Genomic DNA, 25,450 nt, shown 5'->3' on the forward strand with positions numbered 1-25,450 from the left:
TCCCACTCCTGTTGGATGAGCAACATACAGAAAGAGTGGACAATACAAACCAGTGTAAGGTAAGGGAAAGTAAGCTCAAAGTGTGGTACACAAACACAGGAAGATTATCAAACAAGAGTGTTGAACTGAAAGAAGGAATAGCAGAGGTAATTCCAGATATCATACCTATCACCAAAAAAAAGCTGATCAAAATATCAGATGAAATATTTCAACCAAGATATAAAGTGATAAGAAAGTTAAAAGACACAGATGAGCCACAAGGATGTCAGGGAATATTTCTATGGTCAGAAAATGGAAAATCTTGATGAATAAGTGGTGGAGGCAGGCTCTATACATAGTTTTAAGTAGCAGGTGTGATAAAGCCCATGAGGATAGGAGAAAGTGAATCTTGCAAGCAGCAAGTTGAGAGGCAGGAGACAACTCAGCCTCTGTAACCACAAATGCATGATTACTATCACATACACACACACATGCCAAGTGAGTGTAAAATGAAAGCCTGTAATTGTTTTGCATGGCGGTAGGATTGCTGGTGTCCTTTTTTTCTGTCTTATAAACATGCAAGATTTCAGGTACGTCTTGCTACTTCTACTTACACTTAGGTCACACTAAACATACATGTACAAGCATATATACACACACCCCTCTGGGTTTTCTTCTATTTTCTTTCTAGTTCCTGCTCTTGTTTATTTCCTCTGACCTCCATGGGGAAGTGGAACAGAATTCTTCCTCCGTAAGCCATGGGTGTTGTAAGAGGCAACTAAACTGCTGGGAGCAAGGGGCTAGTGACCCCTTCTCCTGTATAAATTACTGAATTTAAAAACAGAAACTTTTGTTTTTCTTTTTGGGCCACCCTGCCTTGGTGGGATACGGCCAGTTTGTTAAAAAAAAAAAAACACACACACATACATATTGACTATTAACTTACAGCTAAATAACAAATATTTTAAAGTCATAGTGTCAGTAAGCATATTTTAAATGTGGTACTGCATATACAGTGGACCCTCCCTTTTGTTGGGCTCTGTTTTCACTCATTTCCATTATCGCTGATTTTTTCCATAAAATTACTGGCTCCGTTTTTGTTGCTTTCCTCCGTTCTTGTTGGTGGTACAGTAAAAATATTGGCTTTGTTTCCACTGCTTTCCTCCATTCTCGTTGGTGGTAGGGTACATGCCCGAGTGTGCTGCGCACACAACCTCCCACACACGCATTCAGAGGAGGCAGTGTCGCTTTGTTTATGGGTGAGTGAACATTATCCTGCGAAGCCATAAGAAACATTTCGTAATAATTCATTGTTTTTTGCATTTGTTTATTCGGTGTGGCTGCTAAATACACCATCATGGGCCCAAAGAAAGCTGCTAGTGTTAGCCTGTTCATAAAGAAGTTAAGAAACACAATAGAATTCAAGAAAAAGCTTGTAGCAAAGTACCGAAACACAATAGAATTCAAGAAAAAACTCGTAGCAGAGTACCAAAGTAGAGGAGGAAGAGAGAGGGGAGAATGTGCCTTCTTCAGTGATTCAGCAGGAGTTGATAAAGGCTATAGCGCCAGCCAGCAATGAAGTGTAGCATTAACATTGTAGCAAATAAGTTAAGCGATTAAGCGACAGAAAAAGGACGACACGAAACTGACTCCTCCAATGTTACTGGAGGTATATAGGGCCACTGACAAACATATACTGCCCTGCCTATCTTCCAACACCCTAAACCAATGCAAGCATCTTCAAGGTACAGTAAGTGTAAATATTTCTTATTTATAAAGTGTAAACATTTCTTATTTATAAATTAAAGTGTAAATATTTCTTATTTAAAAATTATGTACACTGTTTGTGTGAATAGTGTTGGTAGCTTCTCCTGCCGCCTACACTACCACTAATATGTACGGCTTCTCTCCCTTATAAACCCAACAACAACATCACCACCACTTACTCATCATATACGTAATGACATATTTTATTCATTCTAGAGCATATATCATGTTTTTATGTTATTAACCCTTTCAGGGTTGACAGGCCCTCTCCTGAACTTGTTCTCGGGGTCAGAAATTTTTCGAAAAAAACAAAAAAAAAAATATTTTTTCTTATGAAATAATAGAAAATCTTTTCCCGATCATAATGACACCAAAAGTATGAAATTTGATGGAAAACTTATGGAATTATGCTCTCGCGAAGTTAGCGGTCTCAACGATGTTTACGCATCGGCGATTTCGCCCACTTTGAACCCTATTTTCAGCCAATTCCAATGTACCAGTCGACAAAAATCATAACTACTTCGCTAGAACTCCATTTTTTCTATCGGAAGAATACAAGAAACCACCCACTTACCAATTTAAACTATCCAATAAAGTGGCCAGAAATTGGCAATTTTGCCAATTTCACACAAATATCAAAAGATGCCAATTTCCAAATAGGGTCCAGAATAAACAAGACAGACACTCTTGGCACTAAAATAACATTTTTTCTGTTCATTTGTCATGTCCCCAGGCCTCTCTTACATTTCTTTTGCTTTCCATTTTGAATTTTTACTCTCACAAAAAAAATAGAAGATTTACTGTTATGCAGACTACTGCATTAATGTAAAAATGATATAAATAATATCAGCGCACTTGTGAAAGAATATTAGACTCACCAGTTGACGTGTATTGGACGCATGACATGATTTGTTTACTTTTGAACTTAGGCAAAAAATCAAACATTTCTGCTAATTTGAGCTCAATTTCAAGGTACTTTTCATTGTGAAACCAATCAAAATCATCTCAGTTTCTGTAATACGTCTTCCATTCTATAAAATAAGACCAGGAAAACTAGAATACAACCATAAATAGAATACAAAAATACACTGCAAAGTCGCTGTTTTAAGGCAAAAACACCGTCAAAGTTTTTTTTTCTTATTATGCACTGTGTGCTGCAGGATTTTTTTTTTATACTGTGCACACTGACCACATAGACCCATTCTTTCATATTTAGGCCTACCAGCTTTCTCTCGCTAGATTTGAAGCCGCTAGAATTTATGCGTACTAGTACAGCACCAACCCTGGCGTGCAAGCTGTACTAGTACAGCACCAGCCCTGAAAGGGTTAATATTGTTTATTATGTCTTATTAGATGAATTGAGATAGATAAGTAAGCCACGGAATATAGTTCTTCTCTATAAAATGTATTTTTTTTTATATTTTTGGAAGTCTGAAATGGATTAATTGGATTTACATTATTTCTTATGGGAAAAATGTTTTCATTGGACTCTCTCAAACAAATTAACCCTTTCAGGGTCCGTGCCATAGATCTACGGCTTTACGTTGAGGGTCCAAACCGTAGATCTACGCCATGAGCTCAGTTCACTTTGAAAAGCTGTGAGCGGTAAATTTGGGCCAAGATATGAGAGAATACATCTATGTGGTATGTGTGCACCACATAAAACAAATCCTGCAGCAAACGGTGCATAATGAGAGAAAAAAAACTGAGACCGTAATTTTCAATTAAAACAGTGACTTTGCAGTGTTTTTGCTCTATATTTTTTATAGTTGTATTTGCAATTTCTTGATCTCATTTGATAGAATGGAAGATATATTACAGAAGTAGGGATGATTTTGATTGGTTTTTGCATTGAAAATGGCTTGAAACTGAGCTCAAAGTAGCAGAAATGTTAAATTTTTGCTGATGTTTAAGAGTAAACAAATTACCTCACACGTCTAATACACGTCAGCTGGTGGGTCTGATATACGTTCAAAAATGTACTGATATTATTTATACAATTATTACAATATTGCATGACAGTAAATCTTCTATTTTTTTGGTTTGAATAAAAATTCATTATGTAAATTAAAAATCAAAATGGAATTCATTTGTAAAGCCTGAAAACATAACTAATGAACAGAGGAAATGTTAATTTAGTGCCAGGAATGGCTGCATTGTTTATTCTGGACCCTATTTTGAAATTGGAATATTTTGAACTTTGCACTAAATAGGCCAAATTACCAATTTCCATTCACTTTATTTTGTAGTTGAAACAGCTGAGTTGGCGATTTCTTGTGCTCAATTGATAGAATAGAAGTAATACTAGTGAAATAGCTAAGAGTTTGATCGACTGGAATAAGGTAATTGGCCTAAAATGGGAGTCAAAGTCGGCAAAATCGCAGATGCGTAAATATCGCTGACACATCAAAATTCGCAAGAGCATAATTTCGTAAATTTTCCATTAAATTTCGTACTTTTTGTTTTACTACCTTCAGAAAAAGATTCTCTACCATTTCATAAGAAAAAAAACAACAAAATTATTTTTTGAAAATTCTTGGACACTGGTGTGCACTTTGAAATTTGGCCTCTGGACCCTGAAAGGGTTAAAGACGAAAAGGGAGGGTCCACTGTAATACAGCACTTTATTTCCTTAACTATGTTTCATACTCTCCTGTTCTTTTGATATTTGATTGTATTAAGACCACTGAGAGAAAGAAGGCATTAATGATAAAACAGAAAAAATCTTGAAACTTATTTAAGAAAATGTTATAACATACTTGACATGAAAGTCCCAAGTAGCCTTGTGGGCAGCGACACTCTTCTACCAAGACTGCTCGTCCTTGATTACTACTAGATATTACAGTAGTGTCTAGTTGCACATCAGAGAGAGTGACATTCACAAATAGTCCATCGTTGTATAGAGCCCTGGAAAAAATTATTTTTATGAAAACAGGATCCTGAAGGGAAAATATAAGTGAAAAATTTTAACCATATTTTTTTAATGTTCCTGTGATGAATACTGCATTCTTTCATATTATGTTTTTCACAGTACGTACCTTCAGTCATGCACCACCTTATTAATGATTATTTAAATAATACTAGAGCATTTGTAATTCAAAGATCGCCTTTAAAGATACCCTCAGTACCTTTACAATATTGAAATGTTTATCCCACCATCTACACACCATGTTTCACTACCCACATACAATGTAACACCAACAACTGTACCTCATCACTAACACACCCAGTATCAACCACCCACACATATTTTGCTACCCACACAAACACACACACACACACCATGTTTCACCACCCACATGCCAGGTATCAATGCATGTCTCATCACCTTCACAACCCAACTGCTCAGAAAGAGATGTGCTTTATTTGGACTGTTTGATTAAATGAGATTTTTCCAATTCTGGAGGATTGTTAGAAGTGTTTAGGGGTTGGGATATAACATTTGACAATTTCAAGAATTAAATATGAATTACCCCATTATGTCTACCTTTGCACCTGTGAGAGAAAAGTTCAATAGATAGGAGTAGCGAGGGAGTATATAGTAACAATAGTTTCATTGCCGGCTACTTGTTAAGGTAGGGTAAGTCCAGCTCCCGCTATTCCCCCCCCCCTTTTTCCCCCCTCCCCGAAAGTGATAGTTTGATTGCCGGCTGCTTGTTAAGGTAGGGTCAGTCTAGCTCCCGCTATCCCTTCCCCTCCCTTCTTCTCCCCCCCCCGAAAGGTGACGTGTGGGGCTCCGGTCAAACAGTAAATCACTCGACTCACAGCTCCCAACACTACTGTAAGTACACGCCTGATCATATTTTAGTGGACTTATTGGTTGAAAGCTTCACTTTTGACCAATAATTAACTTAGTCCTTTCAGTCCTGATAGGTTAAAATGTTTTAATAATCACCACATCTTTTAGGTATTGTACTTATCATGGAGAGTGATTTTTTAAGCAGTGGGTAATCTGTCTCTCTTTACAGCTTGAAAGGACAGAGAGGGTCACCTGCTAATCAACGAGTAGAATTGAAGGAGACGGACTAACGTTCTGAGACGTCCCAAATTCTGATCCACTTACCTGTTTGTGTATGCAAGTAGCAGGATATAACCCCTCATCATTGCAGTGGAAAAAAAACCTGCTTTCCTGTCATCTGGACGGATTATTGACGGCTAGAAAATCTGTGAAGAACGAGCCGGTGGGTTGTCATCATCACCTGCAACCCGCCCCCCATCATCAGCAATGGCTACGATTTCAACAACACACAGTGTCACCAACACCAGACACTCAAGTTTTATATATACATATTAGCGTTGAATTCAGTTATCATTTATATTTTTCATTTTCTTTAAGGTAGGATCAATATTTCATATTTAAGTGTTTTATATTTTAAATTTTCTAAATAATAAAGTGTTTATGTTTGTCAGTTTTTGTTCTTTTTCTATTCATTAATTTTCCTGAGGAGGAACCAGCCTTGGTACTACTGTCTGAAGTTGTTACAGGGCTGAGTAAGCCTTTACAAGCGGCGACCTTGCCAGGATCAACTCTACTGAATCAAGATTCAACTCCATCTCGAATCTACCATTGGAACTTCAACGCCGCATACCACAGACGGTTACCACCAGCCATGAGTAATCATTCTCTATGGTAGGACTACAGTACAGGTATTTAAAAGATTTGATGATTGTTATAGTCTCAATTTATTGTAAGTCAAGTCAGGCAGGATATAATATTTAATTCTGCCACCTTTTTGTTCGAGCTTGAAACACTTTGGAGGATTAGACTCTAGGGACCCGAGATTTTCCAGTGACAATTTGTTTCATTGAGCTCTTTATTTTATCACGGGAACTGTCGTAGGACACTCTTGATTTGTTGGTGAGAAGATTGGATGGTCAAGTGACCCCATTCTACTTACTGTTTGCTCAGAGCCGACATAGAACCCTTCATTTTCATTAATACATATTGTTTAATTGAAGCAGGGATCGAGCCCTCTGGTTTATTTACAGTTTGAGCGGAGCAGTAATTGAACCCTCCGTTTTCTTTAATACCCGTTTCATTTCCCCCATAGTTTAAGTTATTCTTGCAAGTATGGAGGAATACCAGTTTTGGATGAATGCTGGAAGTAAGTTAGGAATAACAGGGAAAAATTTAGAATCTTTCATTAGTGCTAAGATCCAGGAAAGACTTGAAAGAGAGAGAATTGAGAGAGAAGAGAGACAGTTAGAAAGGGAAAGAGAAGAGAAAAAGGAGAGAGATCGAATTGAAAGAGAAAACCAAGATAGACAGTTAGAAAGAGAGAGAGAAGACAAAAAGGAGCGTGATAGACTTGATCGTGAGGAGAGAGAGCTAGAGAACGTGAGGAACAAGTTAAATTAAGAGAACTTGAGGAAAGAGCAAAGGATAGAGAAGTTGAGGAAAAAGCTAGAGAACGTGAGGAAAAAGCTAGAGAACGTGAGGAAAAAGCTAGAGAACTCGAGTTAATAGAGAGAGAAAAGGATCGCGAGCTCGAAAAAGCTCACCTTGAATTAGAGAATAAAAAGTTAACTCTTACACAACAACAATTAGAGGAAGGAGTAATTGAACATCATGCAGCTAGTGCACATATTCCAACACCTAATTTACCTCCCTTCACAGAGGGTGAAGACATCTAATTTACCTTCCTTCACAGAGGGTGAAGACATAACTTCATACATTATCAGGTTTGAAAATACCACTACCCTCTGTGAATGGCCTGCTGACACCTGGGCTACCAGGTTAGGAATGTTATTTTCTGGTACAGCTTTGAATATCTATGTAACTTTGTCGAAGGATATCATATGTAATTATAACCTACTGAAGAAGGCAATCCTTAAAGCATATTAAAAAACCACAAATTCTTACAGGAAAGATTTCAGGTATGCCACCTTACAGTCTGGCCAAAACTTTCAGCAGTTACAGGCACTCTTTCGTTTGTTCGACTTTTGGATAGAGAGTTCAGGAATTGATCGCAGTTATGAATCTCTTAGAGACTTCATGGTTGCTGACCAGTTCCTGACAGCTCTTCCCCATCAGATACGAACATTCATCAGAGAACGTAACCTGATTAAAGCTGAGGAAGTTGCTGAGGCTGCTGACCTGTATGCTGAGGCTCACAATTCCTATAAAGACCTAAACTCCTAAAGGGATCGAACCCTAAGGGCAAGGGTTCATCAGACCTTAAGAAATCAAAACCTCTAGTGGAAAGCAAAATGACTTCTTTTATTCCTGTTTGTCATTTGTGTGGTGTTAAGGGACATAAACGTCCAGATTGTCCTTCTAAGAAGGTCCAAAAAGTTGGAAGATGTTTTAAAGACTGTAATGACCAAGCACCCTTCTGTTCAGGAACAGTTAATGGACTTAATGTATCTACCATTTCACGAGACACTGGATGCACATGTATAGTCATTTCTGATAAGCTGTTCCCTAACCTTAAAGAAACTCATTCCTCTGCTATACTTTCAGACTACTTGGGCCGTACGGACACTTTTCCTACCATCCGTTGTTATATTAGGTCTAAATGGTTCACAGGTTGGTCTGAAGCCATACTAGCTCCCATCACTTCTTGCTCCGTACTAATAGGTAATGTAAAAGGTGACATTCTTCCTTCTGAGGTTGACCTTTCATCACCAAAGATGGACATAAGTGTTTCAGATCCTCTTCCTGTAGAGTCAGAGAAGCCCCTCGAAAGTCCAGATGAGACAATGTCTCGGAATATTCATGTGGGATTAAAAACCAATGATGCTACTCTCGAAAGCGAGGTAGTAGGATCACCGGTTCACTTGTTAGATGAAAGTGAAGATATCACCTCCGATACTATAAATGTCTTGACTAGGGCTCAGACCAAAGCCCAGACTTCTCCTACTGTCCATCCTATGATTTTTCCTGACTTTAAGCCTTAAGATATATCGAAGGACTCCTTTGTCAATTTACAATGTAATTGCCCTTCTCTTCAGAATTGCCATAATGCAGCTAAACAAAATCAAGTTATTCAAAGGAAAAACTTTTCATATAAATTTGAATATATAAAGGATATCTTGTATAAATCAGTATTCAAATTAAATTCAGACGAGATAGACTATTCCATCTTAGTCGTTCCAAGTCAATGCAGAGAGACTGTTCTTAAAATGGCTCATGACCTGCCAGTGGCCGGACATTTCTCGCATCATAAAACCTTAAATAAAATTAGGGAAACCTATTTTTGGCCAAAAATGTCCTCAGATCGTGTTAAGTTTGCCAACTGTCATCCTCCCGAGGTACCAGGCGAGTACCTATGGTCAAAATGCCAATCTTTACGGTACCCTTTGAAAGAGTAGCTATTGACATCGTTGGTCCTTTATCTCTACTTTCATCTGGGGGACATAGATATATATTAACATTAGTTGATTATGCTTCGAGTTTCCCTGAAGCCATACCCTTAAAGACCATAACCACTACAGAGGTGGCTGAAGCCCTTTTGTCCATCTTCTCCAGAGTGGGCATCCCTAGAGAAATTTTGTCTGACTGTGGGACACAATTCACATCTGACTTAATGCAACATCTCTACCAACTTCTGGGAGTGAAGCCTCTCTTCACCACACCCTATCATCCCAGCTGTAATGGGAGGATTGAGCGCCAGCATTCGATTCTCAAGTCCCTTAAACCTAAGGAGTGGCATCGTTACCTACCCTGTGCTTTGTTTGCCATGAGGGAAGTTCCCAGTGACTTTGGGGTTTTCACCTTTTGAACTTCTCTATGGTAGACAGGCCAGAGGCCCATTGTCCATCCTTCATGACTTATGGACTAACGAGGACGTAAAGGCTGAGGTTCAGTCTTCTTATCAGTTTCTCCTTGACCTTAGATCCAAACTTGAGGAGACCTCTGACATAGTTTCGAAAAACTTAAGCTTGTCAATGGGCCAGTACAAAACCTATTTTGATTCAAAAAGTCAGAGGAGAAGTTTTAAAGTAGGGGATGAAGTTCTGGTACTTTTGCCTATCAAGTCAAATAAATTATTAGTAGCATGGAAAGGTCCATATAAAGTATTAAAAATCTGTGGGAAAGTTGACTACCTCATAGAAGTCAAGGGGAAACCTAAGCTTTATCATATCAACATCCTTAAGAAATATTACCGAAGAAATTCGGTTAACTGCCTTAAAAACTTTGACTTAGTTTTTCCACACGAACTTGATAAGACAACTGAAGAATGTAAGGTGTGTGTAATTGACACCTCTAACTTAGACTATGATGAAGAACTACATGACTTGGTGACTCTTGACCACTCGGGCGCAACCAACATTAATATTAATGAATCTTTGGATGACCATAAGAGACATGAACTACTTCAATGTGTGAGAAACTTTTCAGACGTCTTTACTGATATTCCAGGTGTTACCTCCACGGTAGTCCATAAGATTGACTTAGTGACGGACAATCCTATCAAACGAAAATTATACCCAGTTCCAGTTCACCTTAGGGATGCATTTGACCGAGAGGTAGACAAATTATTAAAACTAAAGATCATTGAACCTTCAGTATCTGCATATTGCTCACCAGTAGTCATGGTTAAGAAGGAGGATAATTCATATAGACTTGCTATTGACTTCAGAGGCCTTAATACTATAACTCGGTGGGATGCTGAGCCTATGCCCTTAATAGATAGCGATCTACACAAATTTTATGACTCTTCCTTCTTTTCAGAGATTGATATTGCGCAGGCATATCATCAAGTAATGTTAGATCCTTCTTCTAAGCAGTACACCGCTTTTCCTACACACCAAGGACTGATGCAATACAGAACTATGCCCTTCGGTTTGGTAACTGCCTGTGCTACCTACATGAGACTGATGAGAAAGGTCTTGGGTAATATGCCAAATGTTTCAGTTTATTTTGATAACATTTACGTAATGACATCTACATGGGGCAAACATATCCCAACATTAACATCAGTTTTGCGTAGGTTACGCTCACATAGCCTCACTGCCAAGCCGAAGAAATGCTTCCTTGGGTATAACAAGATTAGATATCTTGGACTGATACTTTCTAATAACTCTCTGCAGCCTCTCCCCAGTAAGATCAAAGCTTTATTAGAATTTAAATTCCCCAAAACCAAGAAGCTCATGCGTAGCTTTCTTGGTTCTGTAAATTTTTATGCACGGTTTATCCCGAACCTTACTGATCTTACAGGCATCTTATCCAACTTCCTTAAAAAGTCTGTGAAGGAACCTCTTGAACTTTCCGACGTAGCTCGGGAAAAGTTTAATGAGATTAAAAGTATCTTTTCGAAAGACCCTATACTTAAGATTCCAGATATTAATAAAACATTTTGTTTAAGAACTGATGCCTCCAATACTGGCTTAGGTGCAGTGTTACTACAATACCATGATGGTACTCCCTTCCCTGTATGCTTCCTAAGCCGGAAACTCCTTCCCGCAGAAACGAGATACTCCACAATAGAAAAGGAATGTTTAGCCCTTGTGTGGGGTATCTCCAAGCTTAAATTTTATTTGCTGGGAAAAGAATTCATTTTAGAAATGGACCACAAACCTTTGATATACCTAGAAAGTTTTAAGGGAACCAACAGTCGCCTCTTGAGGTGGACATTGGCACTCCAGGCTTTTAAGTTCCATATTGTGTATATCAATGGTTCATCCAATTATTTCTCTGACTGGTTAAGTCGTGACAGTCAGTAGACGATTTGTTGCCTTACGTGACTTCCACATGTTAGAACTTTTTCCTCGCCTATTCTTCTTATACTCCTTGACTATAAGTCTTGGTATGGGGGAGTGTGAGGGAAAAGTTCAATAGATAGGAGTAGCGAGGGAGTATATAGTAACAATAGTTTCATTGCCGGCTACTTGTTAAGGTAGGGTAAGTCCAGCTCCCGCTATTCCCCCCCTTTTTCCCCCCTCCCCAAAAGTGATCGTTTGATTGCCGGCTGCTTGTTAAGGTAGGGTCAGTCTAGCTCCCGCTATCCCTTCCCCTCCCTTCTTAATCCCCCCCCCCCGAAAGGTGACGTGTGGGGCTCCGGTCAAACAGTAAATCACTTGACTCACAGCTCCCAACACTACTGTAAGTACACGCCTCATCATATTTTAGTGGACTTATTGGTTGAAAGCTTCACTTTTGACCAATAATTAACTTAGTCCTTTCAGTCTTGATAGGTTAAAATGTTTTAATAATCACCACATCTTTTAGGTATTGTACTTATCATGGAGAGTGATTTCTTAAGCAGTGGGTAATCTGTCTCTCTTTACAGCTTGAAAGGACAGAGAGGGTCACCTGCTAATCAACGAGTAGAATTGAAGGAGACGGACTAACGTTCTGAGACGTCCTAAATTCTGATCCACTTACCTGTTTGTGTATGCAAGTAGCAGGATATAACCCCTCATCATTGCAGTAGAAAAAAACCTCCTTTCCTGTCATCTGGACGGATTATTGACGGCTAGAAAATCTGTGAAGAATGAGCCGGTGGGTTGTCATCAACACCTGCGACCCCCCCCCATCATCGGCAATGGTTACGATTTCAACAACAAGCAGTGTCACCAACACCAGACACCCAAGTTTTATATATATATATTAGCATTGAATTCAGATATCATTTATATTTTTCATTTTTCATTTTCTTTAATGTAGGATCAATATTTCATATTTAAGTGTTTTATATTTTAAATTTTCTAAATAATAAAGTGTTTATGTTTGTCAGTTTTTGTTCTTTTTCTATTCATTAATTTTCCTGAGGAGGAGTCAGCCTTGGTAATACTGTCTGAAGTTGTTACAGGGCTGAGTAAGCCTTCACAGCACCTTTGTACCAAGTCTACTCCTGCCGTCACTGCTTAACTCAAGCTACTTCTTTTCCACTCTTCTTTTCTTTTAATATATTCACTAGACATTTCCCACAAAGTTTCACCATCACTCACTCAATACAGGACTCACAGATGACTGCCTCTCCTTCCTCTCACCTCAAGCTTGCCTCGTTAGCTTTTTTTTTAACACATCAGCAGTTTCCCACTGAGGCAGGGTAACCCGAGAAAGAAGAAACATTTTCATTGCCAATCATTCCATCATTGTCTTGCCAGAAGTGTGATGATACTACAGTTCAAAATAATAATAATGACAAATTTTAATGGTAATCATAGTTTCTGAATGCGTTAGGTCCATTAATTTTGAAGGATTACTGTATATAAAATATTACCTGAAAGCTATTTAAACTTAACAGGTAGGCATTAAGTAGCTCACCTGAAAAGATCTACGTACAACACAGTAAGATTATGAACATAACATAAAATTTAAAGAATTAAGAGAATACCTTATCAAAAGAAGCTCCATATTTTCCAAAACCATCATGATTTCCTCCCTGTTGGCCAGTTCTTGAGATTTTATTGCTTGACCTCGACCAACAACTCTTTTAAACCATTGACCAGTCTGGAACTTGACATCAACTTGGTTCTCATGGTTGGGATGGAATGTGCCATCATGGACATGCATAAGTGTTATGTTGTTTCCCTGAAAGAATAAACAATGTAAAGAAAAATATAAGACAGCTAAGGATGGTATTCCCTATTCTCTTACCCCAAGAATACATACATTATTGTCCTGAGACAATTTATTGAAATATTTGTGCAGGTAAACCTCGCTTAATGGCTGTTTGATGTATTTTTTGATATACAACAGCTGAAACATTAGAGAATGCACTCGCAGTACGACACCCTTGGATTCGATAAATGACAATTGTCGCAGCGGCTCACCATTGCCAGGCTGGCCGGTGGTGGCTCAGATGCCTCCAGGTGAACAAACACATGGCGAGGCACGCGTGCTAGGAGGTAGTGGTTGGAGGTGACATTAACCCCCTTCCTAGACATTGTTTGTGTTCTGAAACATGAAGGCATACCTTGTGGCTCATACAAGTGCAGTTTTTGCCCTGCTTATAGAAAAGGCCAAACATTTCATGCTCAAATGAAAATGAATGCAGAATATGAGTGGTCTGGTCTCAAAATTTAAGCACAAACATGGCATTCATCATAGGTGGGTTAGTGATGAGCAGCCATTAACTGATGGCGAAGGTACTGTACTGAAAAGTACATGGATTTTTTTTTTTACTTTACCGCAGGATGACACATAGGTCTGATGAAATGTATATATAAAGGGGACAAGATTAGTGTATCATATAGTTGACTCTCACATGACACATGTTCATGCAGTGCTTTTTCAAAAGTGCAGGATGTACAATTAAGTTTTGATGAAATATACCAATATATACCAACTGTACTTCATCACTAACACACCCAGTATCAACCACCCACACATATTCTGCTACCCACACACACACACACACACACACACACCATGTTTTACCACCCACATGCCAGGTATCAATGCATGTCTCATCACCCTCACAACCAAACTGCTCAGAAAGAGATGTGTTTTATTTGGACTGTTTAACCCATTGAGGGCCACCAGGCCCTCTCAGAGACTTGTTCTCAGGGTCGCCAAAATTTAAAAAAAAAAAAAAAAAAAAAAAAAAAAAAAAAAAAAAAAGAAAAAAATATCATGAAAAGATAGAGAATCTTTTCCCAATCATAATGACACCAAAAGCATGAAATTTGATGGAAAACTTACGGAATTATGCTCTCACAAAGTTAGCGGTCTCGACGATGTTTACGCATCGGCAATTTTGCCCACTTTGAGCCCTATTTTCGGCTAATTCCAATGTACTATTCGACAAAAATCATAATTATTTCACTAGAACTCCATTTTTTTCTATCGAATGAGTACAAGAAACCACCCATTTACCAATTTCAACTATCCAATAAAGTGGTCAGAATTTAGCAATTTTACCAATTTCACACAAATTTCAAAAGATGCCAATTTCTGAATAGGGTCCAGAATAAACAAGAAAGACATTCCTGGCACTAAAATAACAAGTTTTCTGTTCACTAGTCACATTCCCAGGCCCCTCTTATATTTCTTTGGCTTTCCACTTTGAATTTTTAATCTTACAAAAAATAGAAGATTTACTGTTATGCAGACTACTGCATTAGTGTAGAAATGGTATAAATAATATCAGCACACTTGTGAAAGAATATCAGACTCACCAGTTGACATGTATTGGATGCTTGGCATGATTTGTTTACTTTTAAACTTTGGTAAAAATCGAACATTTCTGCTACTTTGAGCTCAATTTCAAGGTACTTTTCATTGTAAAACCAGTCAAAATCATCTCAATTTCTGTAATATGTCTTCCGTTCCATAAAATGAGACCAAGAAAACTAGAATACAACAATAATTAACATACGAAAATACAGTGCAAAGTCGCTGTTTTATTCCAAAAACACGGTCAAAGTTTTTTTTTTTCTCATTATGCACTGTGTGCTGCAGCATTTTTTTATACTGTGCACATTGACCACATAGACCCATTCTTTCATATGTAGGCCTACCAGCTTCCTCTCACTAGATTTGAGTGCGCTAGAATTTAGGCATACTAGTGCGTCAAAAATCCTGGGGCATAAGCTGTACTAGTATGGCCGAAACCCCCAAAGGGTTAAATAAATGAGATTTTTCCAATTCTGGAGGATTGTTACAAGTGTTTAGGGGTTGGGATATAACATTTGACAATTTCAAGAGTTAAATATGAATTACCACGTTATGTCTACCTTTGCACCTTTGTACCAAGTCTACTCCCGCCATCACTACTTAACTCAAGCTACTTCTTTTCCACTCTTCTTTTCTTTTAATACATTCACTAGACATTTCCCACAAAGATTCACTATCACTCACTCAATACAGGACTCACAGATGACTGCCTCTCCTTCCTCATCTCAAGCTTGCCTCATTAGCTTTTTTTAACACATCGGCAGTTTCCCACTGAGGCAGGGTGACCCGAAAAAGAAGAAACACTTTCATCGTCAATCATTCCATCACTGTCTTGCCAGAAGTGTGATGATACTACAGTTCAAAATACATGTAATAATATTAGCGTTCCGCTAATATGGCGATGTCAAATTATGACCAAAATATGCTATACGGCAAGCGGTCTTTCAAATACGGTGCGCCCCACTTGGTTTGTTTACATTCTCTGTGACCACATCTATTATGTCTAGAAACTTTCCAAAATTTCAAGTGTTTTACAGTTATGCGTATTTTATATGTACTCTGATAATTATACTTATGTGTACCTGTATCTAAATATACTTACACACTGTGTGGTGTGCAGGTACACATTAAAATCGCTAAGTCTCTCTCTACTCATGACGCCAATAGTACGTAATACTCATCACTCTTGGGCACATTAAATGTCTTATTTTACATTAATATAGAATTTTCATTAATCCATCCACGACATTTTCCTCAAAATTATATAAGAAACACGTTACATAGCATATAAACATGATACATACACTCAAAGAATAAAAATTGGTGTAAATATGAGATTTGTTTACAAAGTGGCTGTGTAGGTAGTGTCGGAAGAATTACGCTTTCTCTAGTAAAACACTGGGGGATAACTGTAGAAAAATATTCCTTTTGTATGCCTTCACTCTATATATAGCAATTCACGACCCTTGTGGGTTTCGAGCTTTTTTTATTATGATGATGATAATAATATTATCATCTTCATTCACTCTAAAAATGGCGTGTTGCATGAGAACGAGAGTGTTGCTGTTTGTGTATTCTGTACTAACTTATACAACTTGTACACAATATAAGAGTATTTGTATTGTGAGGTAATTATTATTATAATAAAAAAAAATATTGTGAGGTAAAAGTTTTACAAACTCTTACAAACGTACATGAATGAACTAAAAGCAGACACATATTAATACGCATTTATTTCGCCTGACAAAGTGATCACCCACTATCTGTTTAGTTTGTGTTTTACGACGACGTTTCGGCCTGACTTGGACCGAAACATCGTCGTAAGCTTCTCTCTTTTATGTGCGGGTTATTTGTGTATCGTTCCAGTCACGGTATTGTGCCTTTTTTTGTTAGTTAGGCAAACTCTCTGTCTGAACTTTGTATCTCGTTTTCTCTCTTGTTTACTCTTTCGTTAACTAGCTGACTCTCATTGACAATGGCGTCTAAGCTTAGCTATGATAAAAAGAGGAGTCGTAAGCCTCTTGCTTTAAGTGCCAAATTAGAGGATGATGGTGTGCCATTCTGATTTTATACAATAAACACCCTGCCACTTACCTCTCACACATTAATATTAATATTTTAAGGTAAGTAATAAGTGTACTCTCTGTGTATCTTACCTTTTATTTTGTTTTTAATGCCTATTTCTATTACTAACTTAATATAAGCTAGTGTAAACTTGTTGTCTGGCATTTATTGCATATTTTATATGTGCTCTGATAATAATACTTGTGGACCTGTGTGGTAGCCAGGTTTTCTCTGGTCAGGCACCAGAGAAAACGTGTATGAATCTGCGTTTGGCCCAGGCACTCCCCCACTCCGTTTTTGTTTACAATTTTCTGCATGAATTATTCATTACTTCTCCCTTCGTTTATGATGGCATCTAAAGGTAGTTGTTAGGAACGATTAAATTCAGTGAACAAGGTATGTCGATGCTAAAACTATGGCTCTGGGCCAGACTGTAGGTAGCCGGCAGGTGTAGTCTAGGCGGGCTACACCTACCGGCTACCTACACTGACTTCCTACAAATAAATACTACCCACCTCTCTTCCTACATTAAGACTACACATATTTTAAGGTAAATAATGAGTGTACTGTATGTGTATTTTAACTCTCTGGGCTCTTTTAAATATCGTATATTAAGTATGAGATGGGGAGCCAGGGCTACCTACACCCAACTTCCTACAAATAAGTACTACTCACCTCTCGCATTACATTACGATTACAAATACATACTTTAAGAAAAGTAATGAACGTACTGTGTATGTATTTTACTTTCTGAGTTTTTAATGCCTAGTTCTATTACTAACTTATTATAATTTAGTGTAAACTTGTTGTCTGGCATTTATAAGTGGAAGAAATGGCGTTCTGCTTTACGGCGATAGCCTGGAAACTAACCCGCCGTATAAATGGGGCCCTACTGTGCGTGCGTGAGTGTGTGTGTGTGTGTGTGTGTGTGTGTGTGTGTGTGTGTGTGTGTGTGTGTGTGTGTGTGTGTGTGTGTGTGTGTGTGTGTGTGTGTGTGTGTGTGTATATTGGCAGTTTGGAGGGATATGTTGTGTATCTCTATACGTATATGCTTCTAAACTGTTATATTCTGAGCACCTCTGCAAAAGCAGTGATAATGTGTGAGTGTGGTGAAAGTGTTGAATGATGATGAAAGTATTTTCTTTTTGGGGATTTTCTTTCTTTTTTGGGTCACCCTGCCTCGGTGGGAGACGACCGACTTGTTGAAAAAAAAAAAAAAAATATATATAATATATATATATATATATAATATATATATATATAATATATATATATATATATATATATATATATATATATATATATATATATATATATTTTTTTTTTTTTTTTCTCAACAAGTCGGCCATCTCCCACCGAGGCAGGGTGACCCAAAAAAAGAAAGAAAATCCCCAAAAAGAAAATACTTTCATCATCATTCAACACTTTCACCACACTCACACATTATCACTGTTTTTGCAGAGATGCTCAGAATACAACAGTTTAGAAGCATATACGTATAAAGATACACAACATATCCCTCCAAACTGCCAATATCCCAAACCCCTCCTTTAAAGTGCAGGCATTGTAGTTCCCATTTCCAGGACTCAAGTTCGACTATATGAAAATAACCGGTTTCCCTGAATCCCTTCACTAAATATTACCCTGCTCACACTCCAACAGATCGTCAGGTCCCAAGTACCATTTGTCTCCATTCACTCCTATCTAACACGCTCACGCACGCTTGCTGAAAGTCCAAGCCCCTCGCCCACAAAACCTCCTTTACCCCCTCTCTCCAACCCTTTCGAGGATGACCCCTACCCCGCCTTCCTTCCCCTATAGATTTATATGCTTTCCATGTCATTCTACTTTGATCCATTCTCTCTAAATGACGAAACCACCTCAACAACCCCTCTTCTGCCCTCTGACTAATACTTTTATTAACTCCACACCTTTTCCTAATTTCCACACTCCGAATTTTCTGCATAATATTTACACCACACATTGCCCTTAGACAAGACCTCTCCACTTCCTCCAACCATCTCCTCGCTGCTGCATTTACCACCCAAGCTTCACATCCATATAAGAGTGTTGGTACTAGTATACTTTCATACATTCCCTTCTTTGCCTCCATAGATAACGTTTTTCGACTCCACATATACCTCAACGCACAACTCACCTTTTTTCTCTCATCAATTCTATGATTAACCTCATCCTTCATAAATCCATCCGCCAACACGTCAGCTCTCAAGTATCTGAAAACATTCACTTCTTCCATACTCCTCCTCCCCAATTTGATATCCAATTTTTCTTTAGCTAAATCATTTGATACCCTCATCACCTTACTCTTTTGTATGTTCACTTTCAACTTTCTACCTTTACACACATTCCCAAACTCATCCACTAACCTTTGCAATTTTTCTTTAGAATCTCCCATAAGCACAGTATCATCAGCAAAAAGTAACTGTGTCAATTCCCATTTTGAATTTGATTCCCCATAATTTAATATATATATATACACCTACCATCCGACTTACGACCTGCTCGACTTACGACGACTCGACTTACGACCGTATTTTTTATGCCAAATTTCTGGGAAATAAACAAGTGTTTGTGTTGTACACAGTGTTTATCCTAAACATTACAGTATAAAATACAGTACTAACAGCATAAAAAGTAAAGTAAAACATGAAATACCAAAATAGAACAAAATAAAGTTATTACAAAAATGTTATGTTGATATTCAATAGTAAAGTTCGACTTACGACCGGTTTCTCGGAACCGAACTCAGTCATAAGTCGGATGGTAGGTGTATATGCTTGTAGATGTATGTGTAGTGTGACCTAAGTGTAAGTAGAAGTAGCAAGACGTACCTGAAATCTTGCATGTTTATGAGACAGAAAAAAGACACCAGCAATCCTACCATCATGTAAAACAATTACATGTTTCTGTTTTACACTCACTTGGCAGGATGGTAGTACCTCCCTGGGCGGTTGCTGTCTACCAACCTACTACCATAATAAGTAATTTATGTCTTCTAATTTTTCTGCTTTAATTATCTATTAGTCATTTTCATACCCTAGTGCAACAACTAAATAACGTAACTAGTAATATATTCCAAAACATGGGTTTCAAAGTAACATATATAAATACAAGTAAGTGCAATGACAAGACAAAATAGTGCAGACACACTTAACTCAAACAAATATTAAATGTTTAAAAAAGTCCGAAAGATGAAGAGTATGATTCAGGTATTCATGATGGAGAATTTATGTAATGCAATCCATGAAGTGTTTTTTTACATTTTCAAGAAAGTTAAGTTATTTACCTTTGCAACTTAATATCATACATTATTTATCAAACAATTTATACAATTTTCACATATGTAATGCATAAATAATTATTCTCATAGATATTACAGATTTTTTCACTTCTTTTTTTGAAACTGATTTACACTGTCTTGGAGGGAGATGGCCAGTGTGTTAGAAAAAATATTTGTTACTTTTATAAATAAATGAAAACAATGTAATATTTATTAAAACTTCTCCGTATACTGTCAGTTATGCTGCGTTTTGTCAAACTGTGTTGGCTGTGCTACTTGTGATGTTGAAGTCTGCAAAACTGGCACCACTATGCTGCCACAGTAAAAACAATTTATTTTTCTTTTCAGCCAATTTGCTTAGAACATGAAGGATCGTCAGAGTGTACCATTGTCTATTTTCAATAAATGTTGCATGACGATATGACTATTATTATCATTTTTTGTCTTAAATAATCCAAAGAAGGGAATATACGAGAGTATAGTGGTACCAACATTCTCATGTGGGTGTGAAGCATGGGTTATAAATGCTGCAGCGAGGAGGCAGCTGGAGGCAGTGGAGATGTCCTGTCTAAGGGCAATGTGTGGTGTAAATATTATGCACAGAATTCATAGTATGGAAATTAGGAGGAGTTGAGGAGTTACTAAAACTATTAGTCAAGAGGCCTGTAGAGGGGCTGTTGAGATGGTTTGGTCATTTAGAGAGAATGTAACAAAGCAGAATGACTTGGAGAACATATAAATCTATAGGGGAAGGAAGGCAGGGTAGGGGTAAGCCCTGAAAAAGGTTGGAGGGAGGGGGGTAAAGGAGGTTTTATGGGCAAGGGGCTGGGCCTTCCAGCAAGCATGAGTGAGTGTGTTAGAAAGGAATGAATGGAGATGAATGGTTTCTGGGACCTGACGAGCTGTTGGAGTGTGAGCAGGGTAATATTTTGTGAAGGGATTCATGGAAACTGGTTAGCCGGATTTGAGTCTGGAAATGTGAAGTACAATGCCTGCACTTTAAAGGAGGGGTTTGGGATATTGGTAGTTTGGAGGGACACCTGAACTGTCATATGGGCACCTCCGCAAAGACAGCGATTATGTATGAGTGATGGCAAAAGTGTTAAATGATGATGAAAGTTTTTTCTTTCTTTTTGGGTTTTTCTTGCTTTTTGGGTCGCCCTTCCTTGGTGGGAAACAGCCAACATGTTAAAAAAAAAACTACAAGGTCCTTTGAGTACCATCTCCGTTCCACTGCACTAGTTTTATTATATAATGCTATGTATGTTAATACAATAAAATAATTATAAAAACATTGCTATTTTTTTTCAACACATTGATCGTCTCTCACCGAGGCAGGGTGACCCAAAAAAGAAAGAAAATCCCCAAAAAGAAAATGCTTTCCTCATCATTCAACACTTTTACCTCACTCATACATTATCATTGTCATTGCAGAGGTGCTCAGATACAACAGTTTGGAAGTCCCTCCAAACTGCCAACATCCCAAATCCCTCCTTTAAAGTGCAGGCATTGTTCATCCCATTTCCAGGACTCAAGTCCAGCTAACCAGATTTTGTGAAGGGATTCAGGGAAATTGCTCTCTATCTTTCTTTCAACACACCGGCCGTATCCCACCGAGGCGGGGTGGCCCAAAAGGAAAAACGAAAGTTTCTCCTTTTACATTTAGTAATATATATACAGTAGAAGGGGTTACTAGCCCCTTGCTCCTGGCATTTTAGTCGCCTCTTACAACATGCATCGCTTATGGAGGAAGAATTCTGTTCCACTTCCCCATGGAGATAAGAGGAAATAAACAGGAACAAGAACTAGAAAGAAAATAGAAGAAAACCCAGAGGGGTGTATGTATATATGCTTGTACCTGTATGTGTAGTGTGACCTAAGTGTAAGAAGTAGCAAGACATACCTGAAATCTTGCATGTTTATGAGACAGAAAAAAGACACCAGCAATCCTACCATCATGTAAAACAATTACAGGCTTTCGTTTTACACTCACTTGGCAGGACAGTAGTACCTCCCTGGGCAGTTGCTGTCTACCAACCTACTACCTACAACCTGCTCTCTATTTTTTTTTTTTTTCAACAAGTCGGCCATCTCCCACCGAGGCAGGGTGACCCAAAAAAGAAAGAAAATCCCCAAAAAGAAAATACTTTCATCATCATTCAACACTTTCACCACACTCACACATTATCACTGGTTTTGCAGAGGTGCTCAGAATACAACAGTTTAGAAGCATACACATATAAAGATACACAACATATCTTAGTTAAATCACTTGTGCCACAAAAAAAGGATGACAAGTATGGAAGTATTTTTTTTCATTAAACATAATAATGGACCACAGAGCAGCATCACATTTAAGCTGATCAAAGAAAAGTATGCATCTTTCATTGTTTAAGACAAGAGGCTGTCCTTATTAATCTTTCTTCTTTCAACAGACTGGCTATGTCCCACTTAGGCAGGGTGACCCAAAAAGAAAAATGAAAGATTCTCTTTTTAAATTCAGTAATGTATACAGAAGGGGTTACTAGCCCCTTACCCCCGGCATTTTAGTTGCCTTTTACGATACGCATGGCTTATGGACGGAAAATTCTGTTCCATTTTTCCATGGAGATAAGCAGAAATAAACAAGAACAAGAACTAGTAAGAAAATAGAAGAAAACCTAGAAGTGTGTGTGTGTATATATATGGTTGTGCATGCATGTGTAGTGGGACCTAAGTGTAAGTAGAAGTAGCAAGATGTACCTAAAACCTTGTATGTGTATGAGATAGAAAAAAAATACCAGCAGTCCTACCATCATGTAAAACAATTACAGGTTTCCACTTTACTCACTTGGCAGGACGGTAGTACCTCCCTGGGCGGCTGCTGTCTACCAATCTACTACCCAGGTCCTTATTAATATGGACATTAAATATTTTAACTGAATCACGATACAATATTCTTGGACTTCCAGAGTTAAGAAACAGGAATAAATGAAAAAGAATAGGCATCGTTAAGTAAGAAAACAAGATGCTGAAAAATTAAAAGGAAGATAATGAAAATAACAAATGGCTCACCATTATAATCACATCTGGTCCACTGATGGCCTGTCCAGCACCAATACTTGAGTATTTAATTTTGTAACGGAGATAACCACCATAAGCGGAGAGCTGTTGGCCTTTATGGCTATCAGGTAGAGAGTAGTATACTAGAAGGTCACTAGGACCACCAAGTTTTGTGCGATCCACAGTAAGCTGAAAAAAGTGTTAAATATTTATTAAAGAAGAACATTTCATTTAAATAAATTTCATTCCTTTTTTTTTACCTACAATAACTACAAATCACTACCATTTAGTAATGAATATTGCACTTAATTAAAGGTTAAATTAGGCTTCACTTACTTGAACCACATTTGCCGACTGAGGTATGAGGTAGCGTGATGAGAGAGGATACTGGCTGGCACGAATGACATAGTTTCCTTGGAACTGGTCCTGATTAACACCTACCAGTGAAAAAGATTCGCTAGCAGGAGGTGGCAGCTGTGAAATGTAGGTTAGAAAAATGAAAATTTTGATCCACATAAGACAATGCATATTACCAAGTTTTCCAGAGTAGATGAATGGTTCAGAGAACCAGAGTATTTAGCTAACATAATCCTACTAAGAAATTTCAGGATGATTTGTCAGTGTTAACTGAAAACCAAGAAGTTGAATAGTTTACATGTGTGCCAATTACAAGTCAGATTAAAGTATTTCTTATATGCTTTACAAATCTCAATTATTAGTTTTTTGGTTCATGTAATGGATGCAAGCAACATTAGGACAGTTGTATACCCAAATACATTTGAGGTGTTGGAGCCATGAAACACACTCCCAAATTTATTCTTGTTAATAGCAATCATTCTGAACTGACGAGACAAACTGATACAAACTAAATTTTGAAGCTCTGTCAGTGCCATAATATGAAAGATATTTGCATGAGAATCAATCTGCTGTGTGAGATAGTGATACTACCACTGTGCCACTCATTATCCTCACAGTGTGTAGTGGACGTACCACTGTACTACTCACCATCCTCACAATGTATGTGTAGACACTACCTTGGTACCCTTAACCATCCTCACAGGTCACATGCTTTTTGTTTTTAACATGTCAGTCTTCTCCTACCGAGGCAGGGTGATCCAAAAAAGAAACACACTCACCATCATTCAATGCTTTTGCCATCATTCACACAATATCATTGTCTTTGCATAGGTGCCCAGATATGGCAGTTTAGATGTCACTCCAAACATATCCTAAACCCCTCCTTTAAAGTGCAGGCATTGTACTTCCCACTGCCAGGACTCAAGTCCAGCTAACCGGTTTCCCTGAATCCCTTCACAAAATATTACCCTGCTCACACTCAACAGTTCATCAGGTCCCAAAAACCATTTGTCTCCATTCACTCCTGTCTAGCACCTTCACACATGCCTATTGCATGCCCAGGCCCCTTGGACACAAAACCTCTTTTACCCCCTCCCCTCTACTACAGATTTATACACCCCCAAGTCAACCTAATTTATTCATTAGTATAAATTATTTAAGTTAACACAGCTAATATAAGGACAGTAAATATTATGCAAATGCTGCTGACAAACAAATTTAAAGCACTGTGTGCTACTGATGTACTCATAAAACAAACAACAGGGAAACACATATACCTGTGTGATATATCGGTCAGTGGAGTAACACTGATCTGTGGCACCAAAGCAGAAACATGTAAGACAGTCCTGAGGAGTGACAGCTCCTTCATTAAACTGTGGTGGCTGACATACAGGTGATCCACCTTTTACTTGTACAATAGAATCTGGCTGAGCAAATACTGATCCACGACTGTTGATAGCTTCACAAGAGTAAGCGCCCTGGTCAGTAGGTTGAGCTCTTGGACACACTAGTGTACCTCTGCCTTCCACACTAGAAAAAATACATTTTGCATTACCATTCTCAAATTATACATGTTTTGATATTTGTATTGTAGATAGTTATCTCTGCTGAGCACATTCCATTCATTTTAATGTCTTTCTCCTTTTTCAGATTACCCTATCTAGATGTGAGACAGTTGGTGTGTTAAGAAGAAAGAATTTTATATATATATATTTTTTTAAAACTAAGTTTCTATTGTCAGCATCATGATGTATGTCACTTGTATGGGCAAATGGTCATTTAATTCATTACTTTAGGGATTAACAGAAGAAGTACTGCACTGGCATTCTGACTTATGAGTTAAAGCAAACACCTACAAACTTAACTGTATA

At 37.9% G+C, this 25,450-nt stretch overlaps 1 protein-coding gene across 50 annotated transcripts in view; it reads right to left on the reverse strand.

The window, feature by feature from the left end:
* Positions 1-25,450, reverse strand: part of trol (terribly reduced optic lobes) — a 960,590-nt gene that overhangs the window by 313,447 nt on the left and 621,693 nt on the right. For all 50 annotated transcript variants that reach the window (XM_070082142.1, XM_070082177.1, XM_070082160.1 and 47 more), the window contains 5 exons: positions 24,857-25,109; positions 23,559-23,696; positions 23,235-23,411; positions 13,032-13,228; positions 4,506-4,653 (listed from right to left, as the gene is read on the reverse strand). In XM_070082142.1, the coding sequence (XP_069938243.1) occupies positions 4,506-4,653; positions 13,032-13,228; positions 23,235-23,411; positions 23,559-23,696; positions 24,857-25,109 (913 nt within the window). The remainder of the gene's footprint in view (positions 1-4,505; positions 4,654-13,031; positions 13,229-23,234; positions 23,412-23,558; positions 23,697-24,856; positions 25,110-25,450) is intronic.

The sequence above is a fragment of the Cherax quadricarinatus genome, chromosome 7, assembly GCF_038502225.1.
Source record: "Cherax quadricarinatus isolate ZL_2023a chromosome 7, ASM3850222v1, whole genome shotgun sequence".
Taxonomy (NCBI): Eukaryota; Metazoa; Arthropoda; class Malacostraca; order Decapoda; family Parastacidae; genus Cherax; species Cherax quadricarinatus.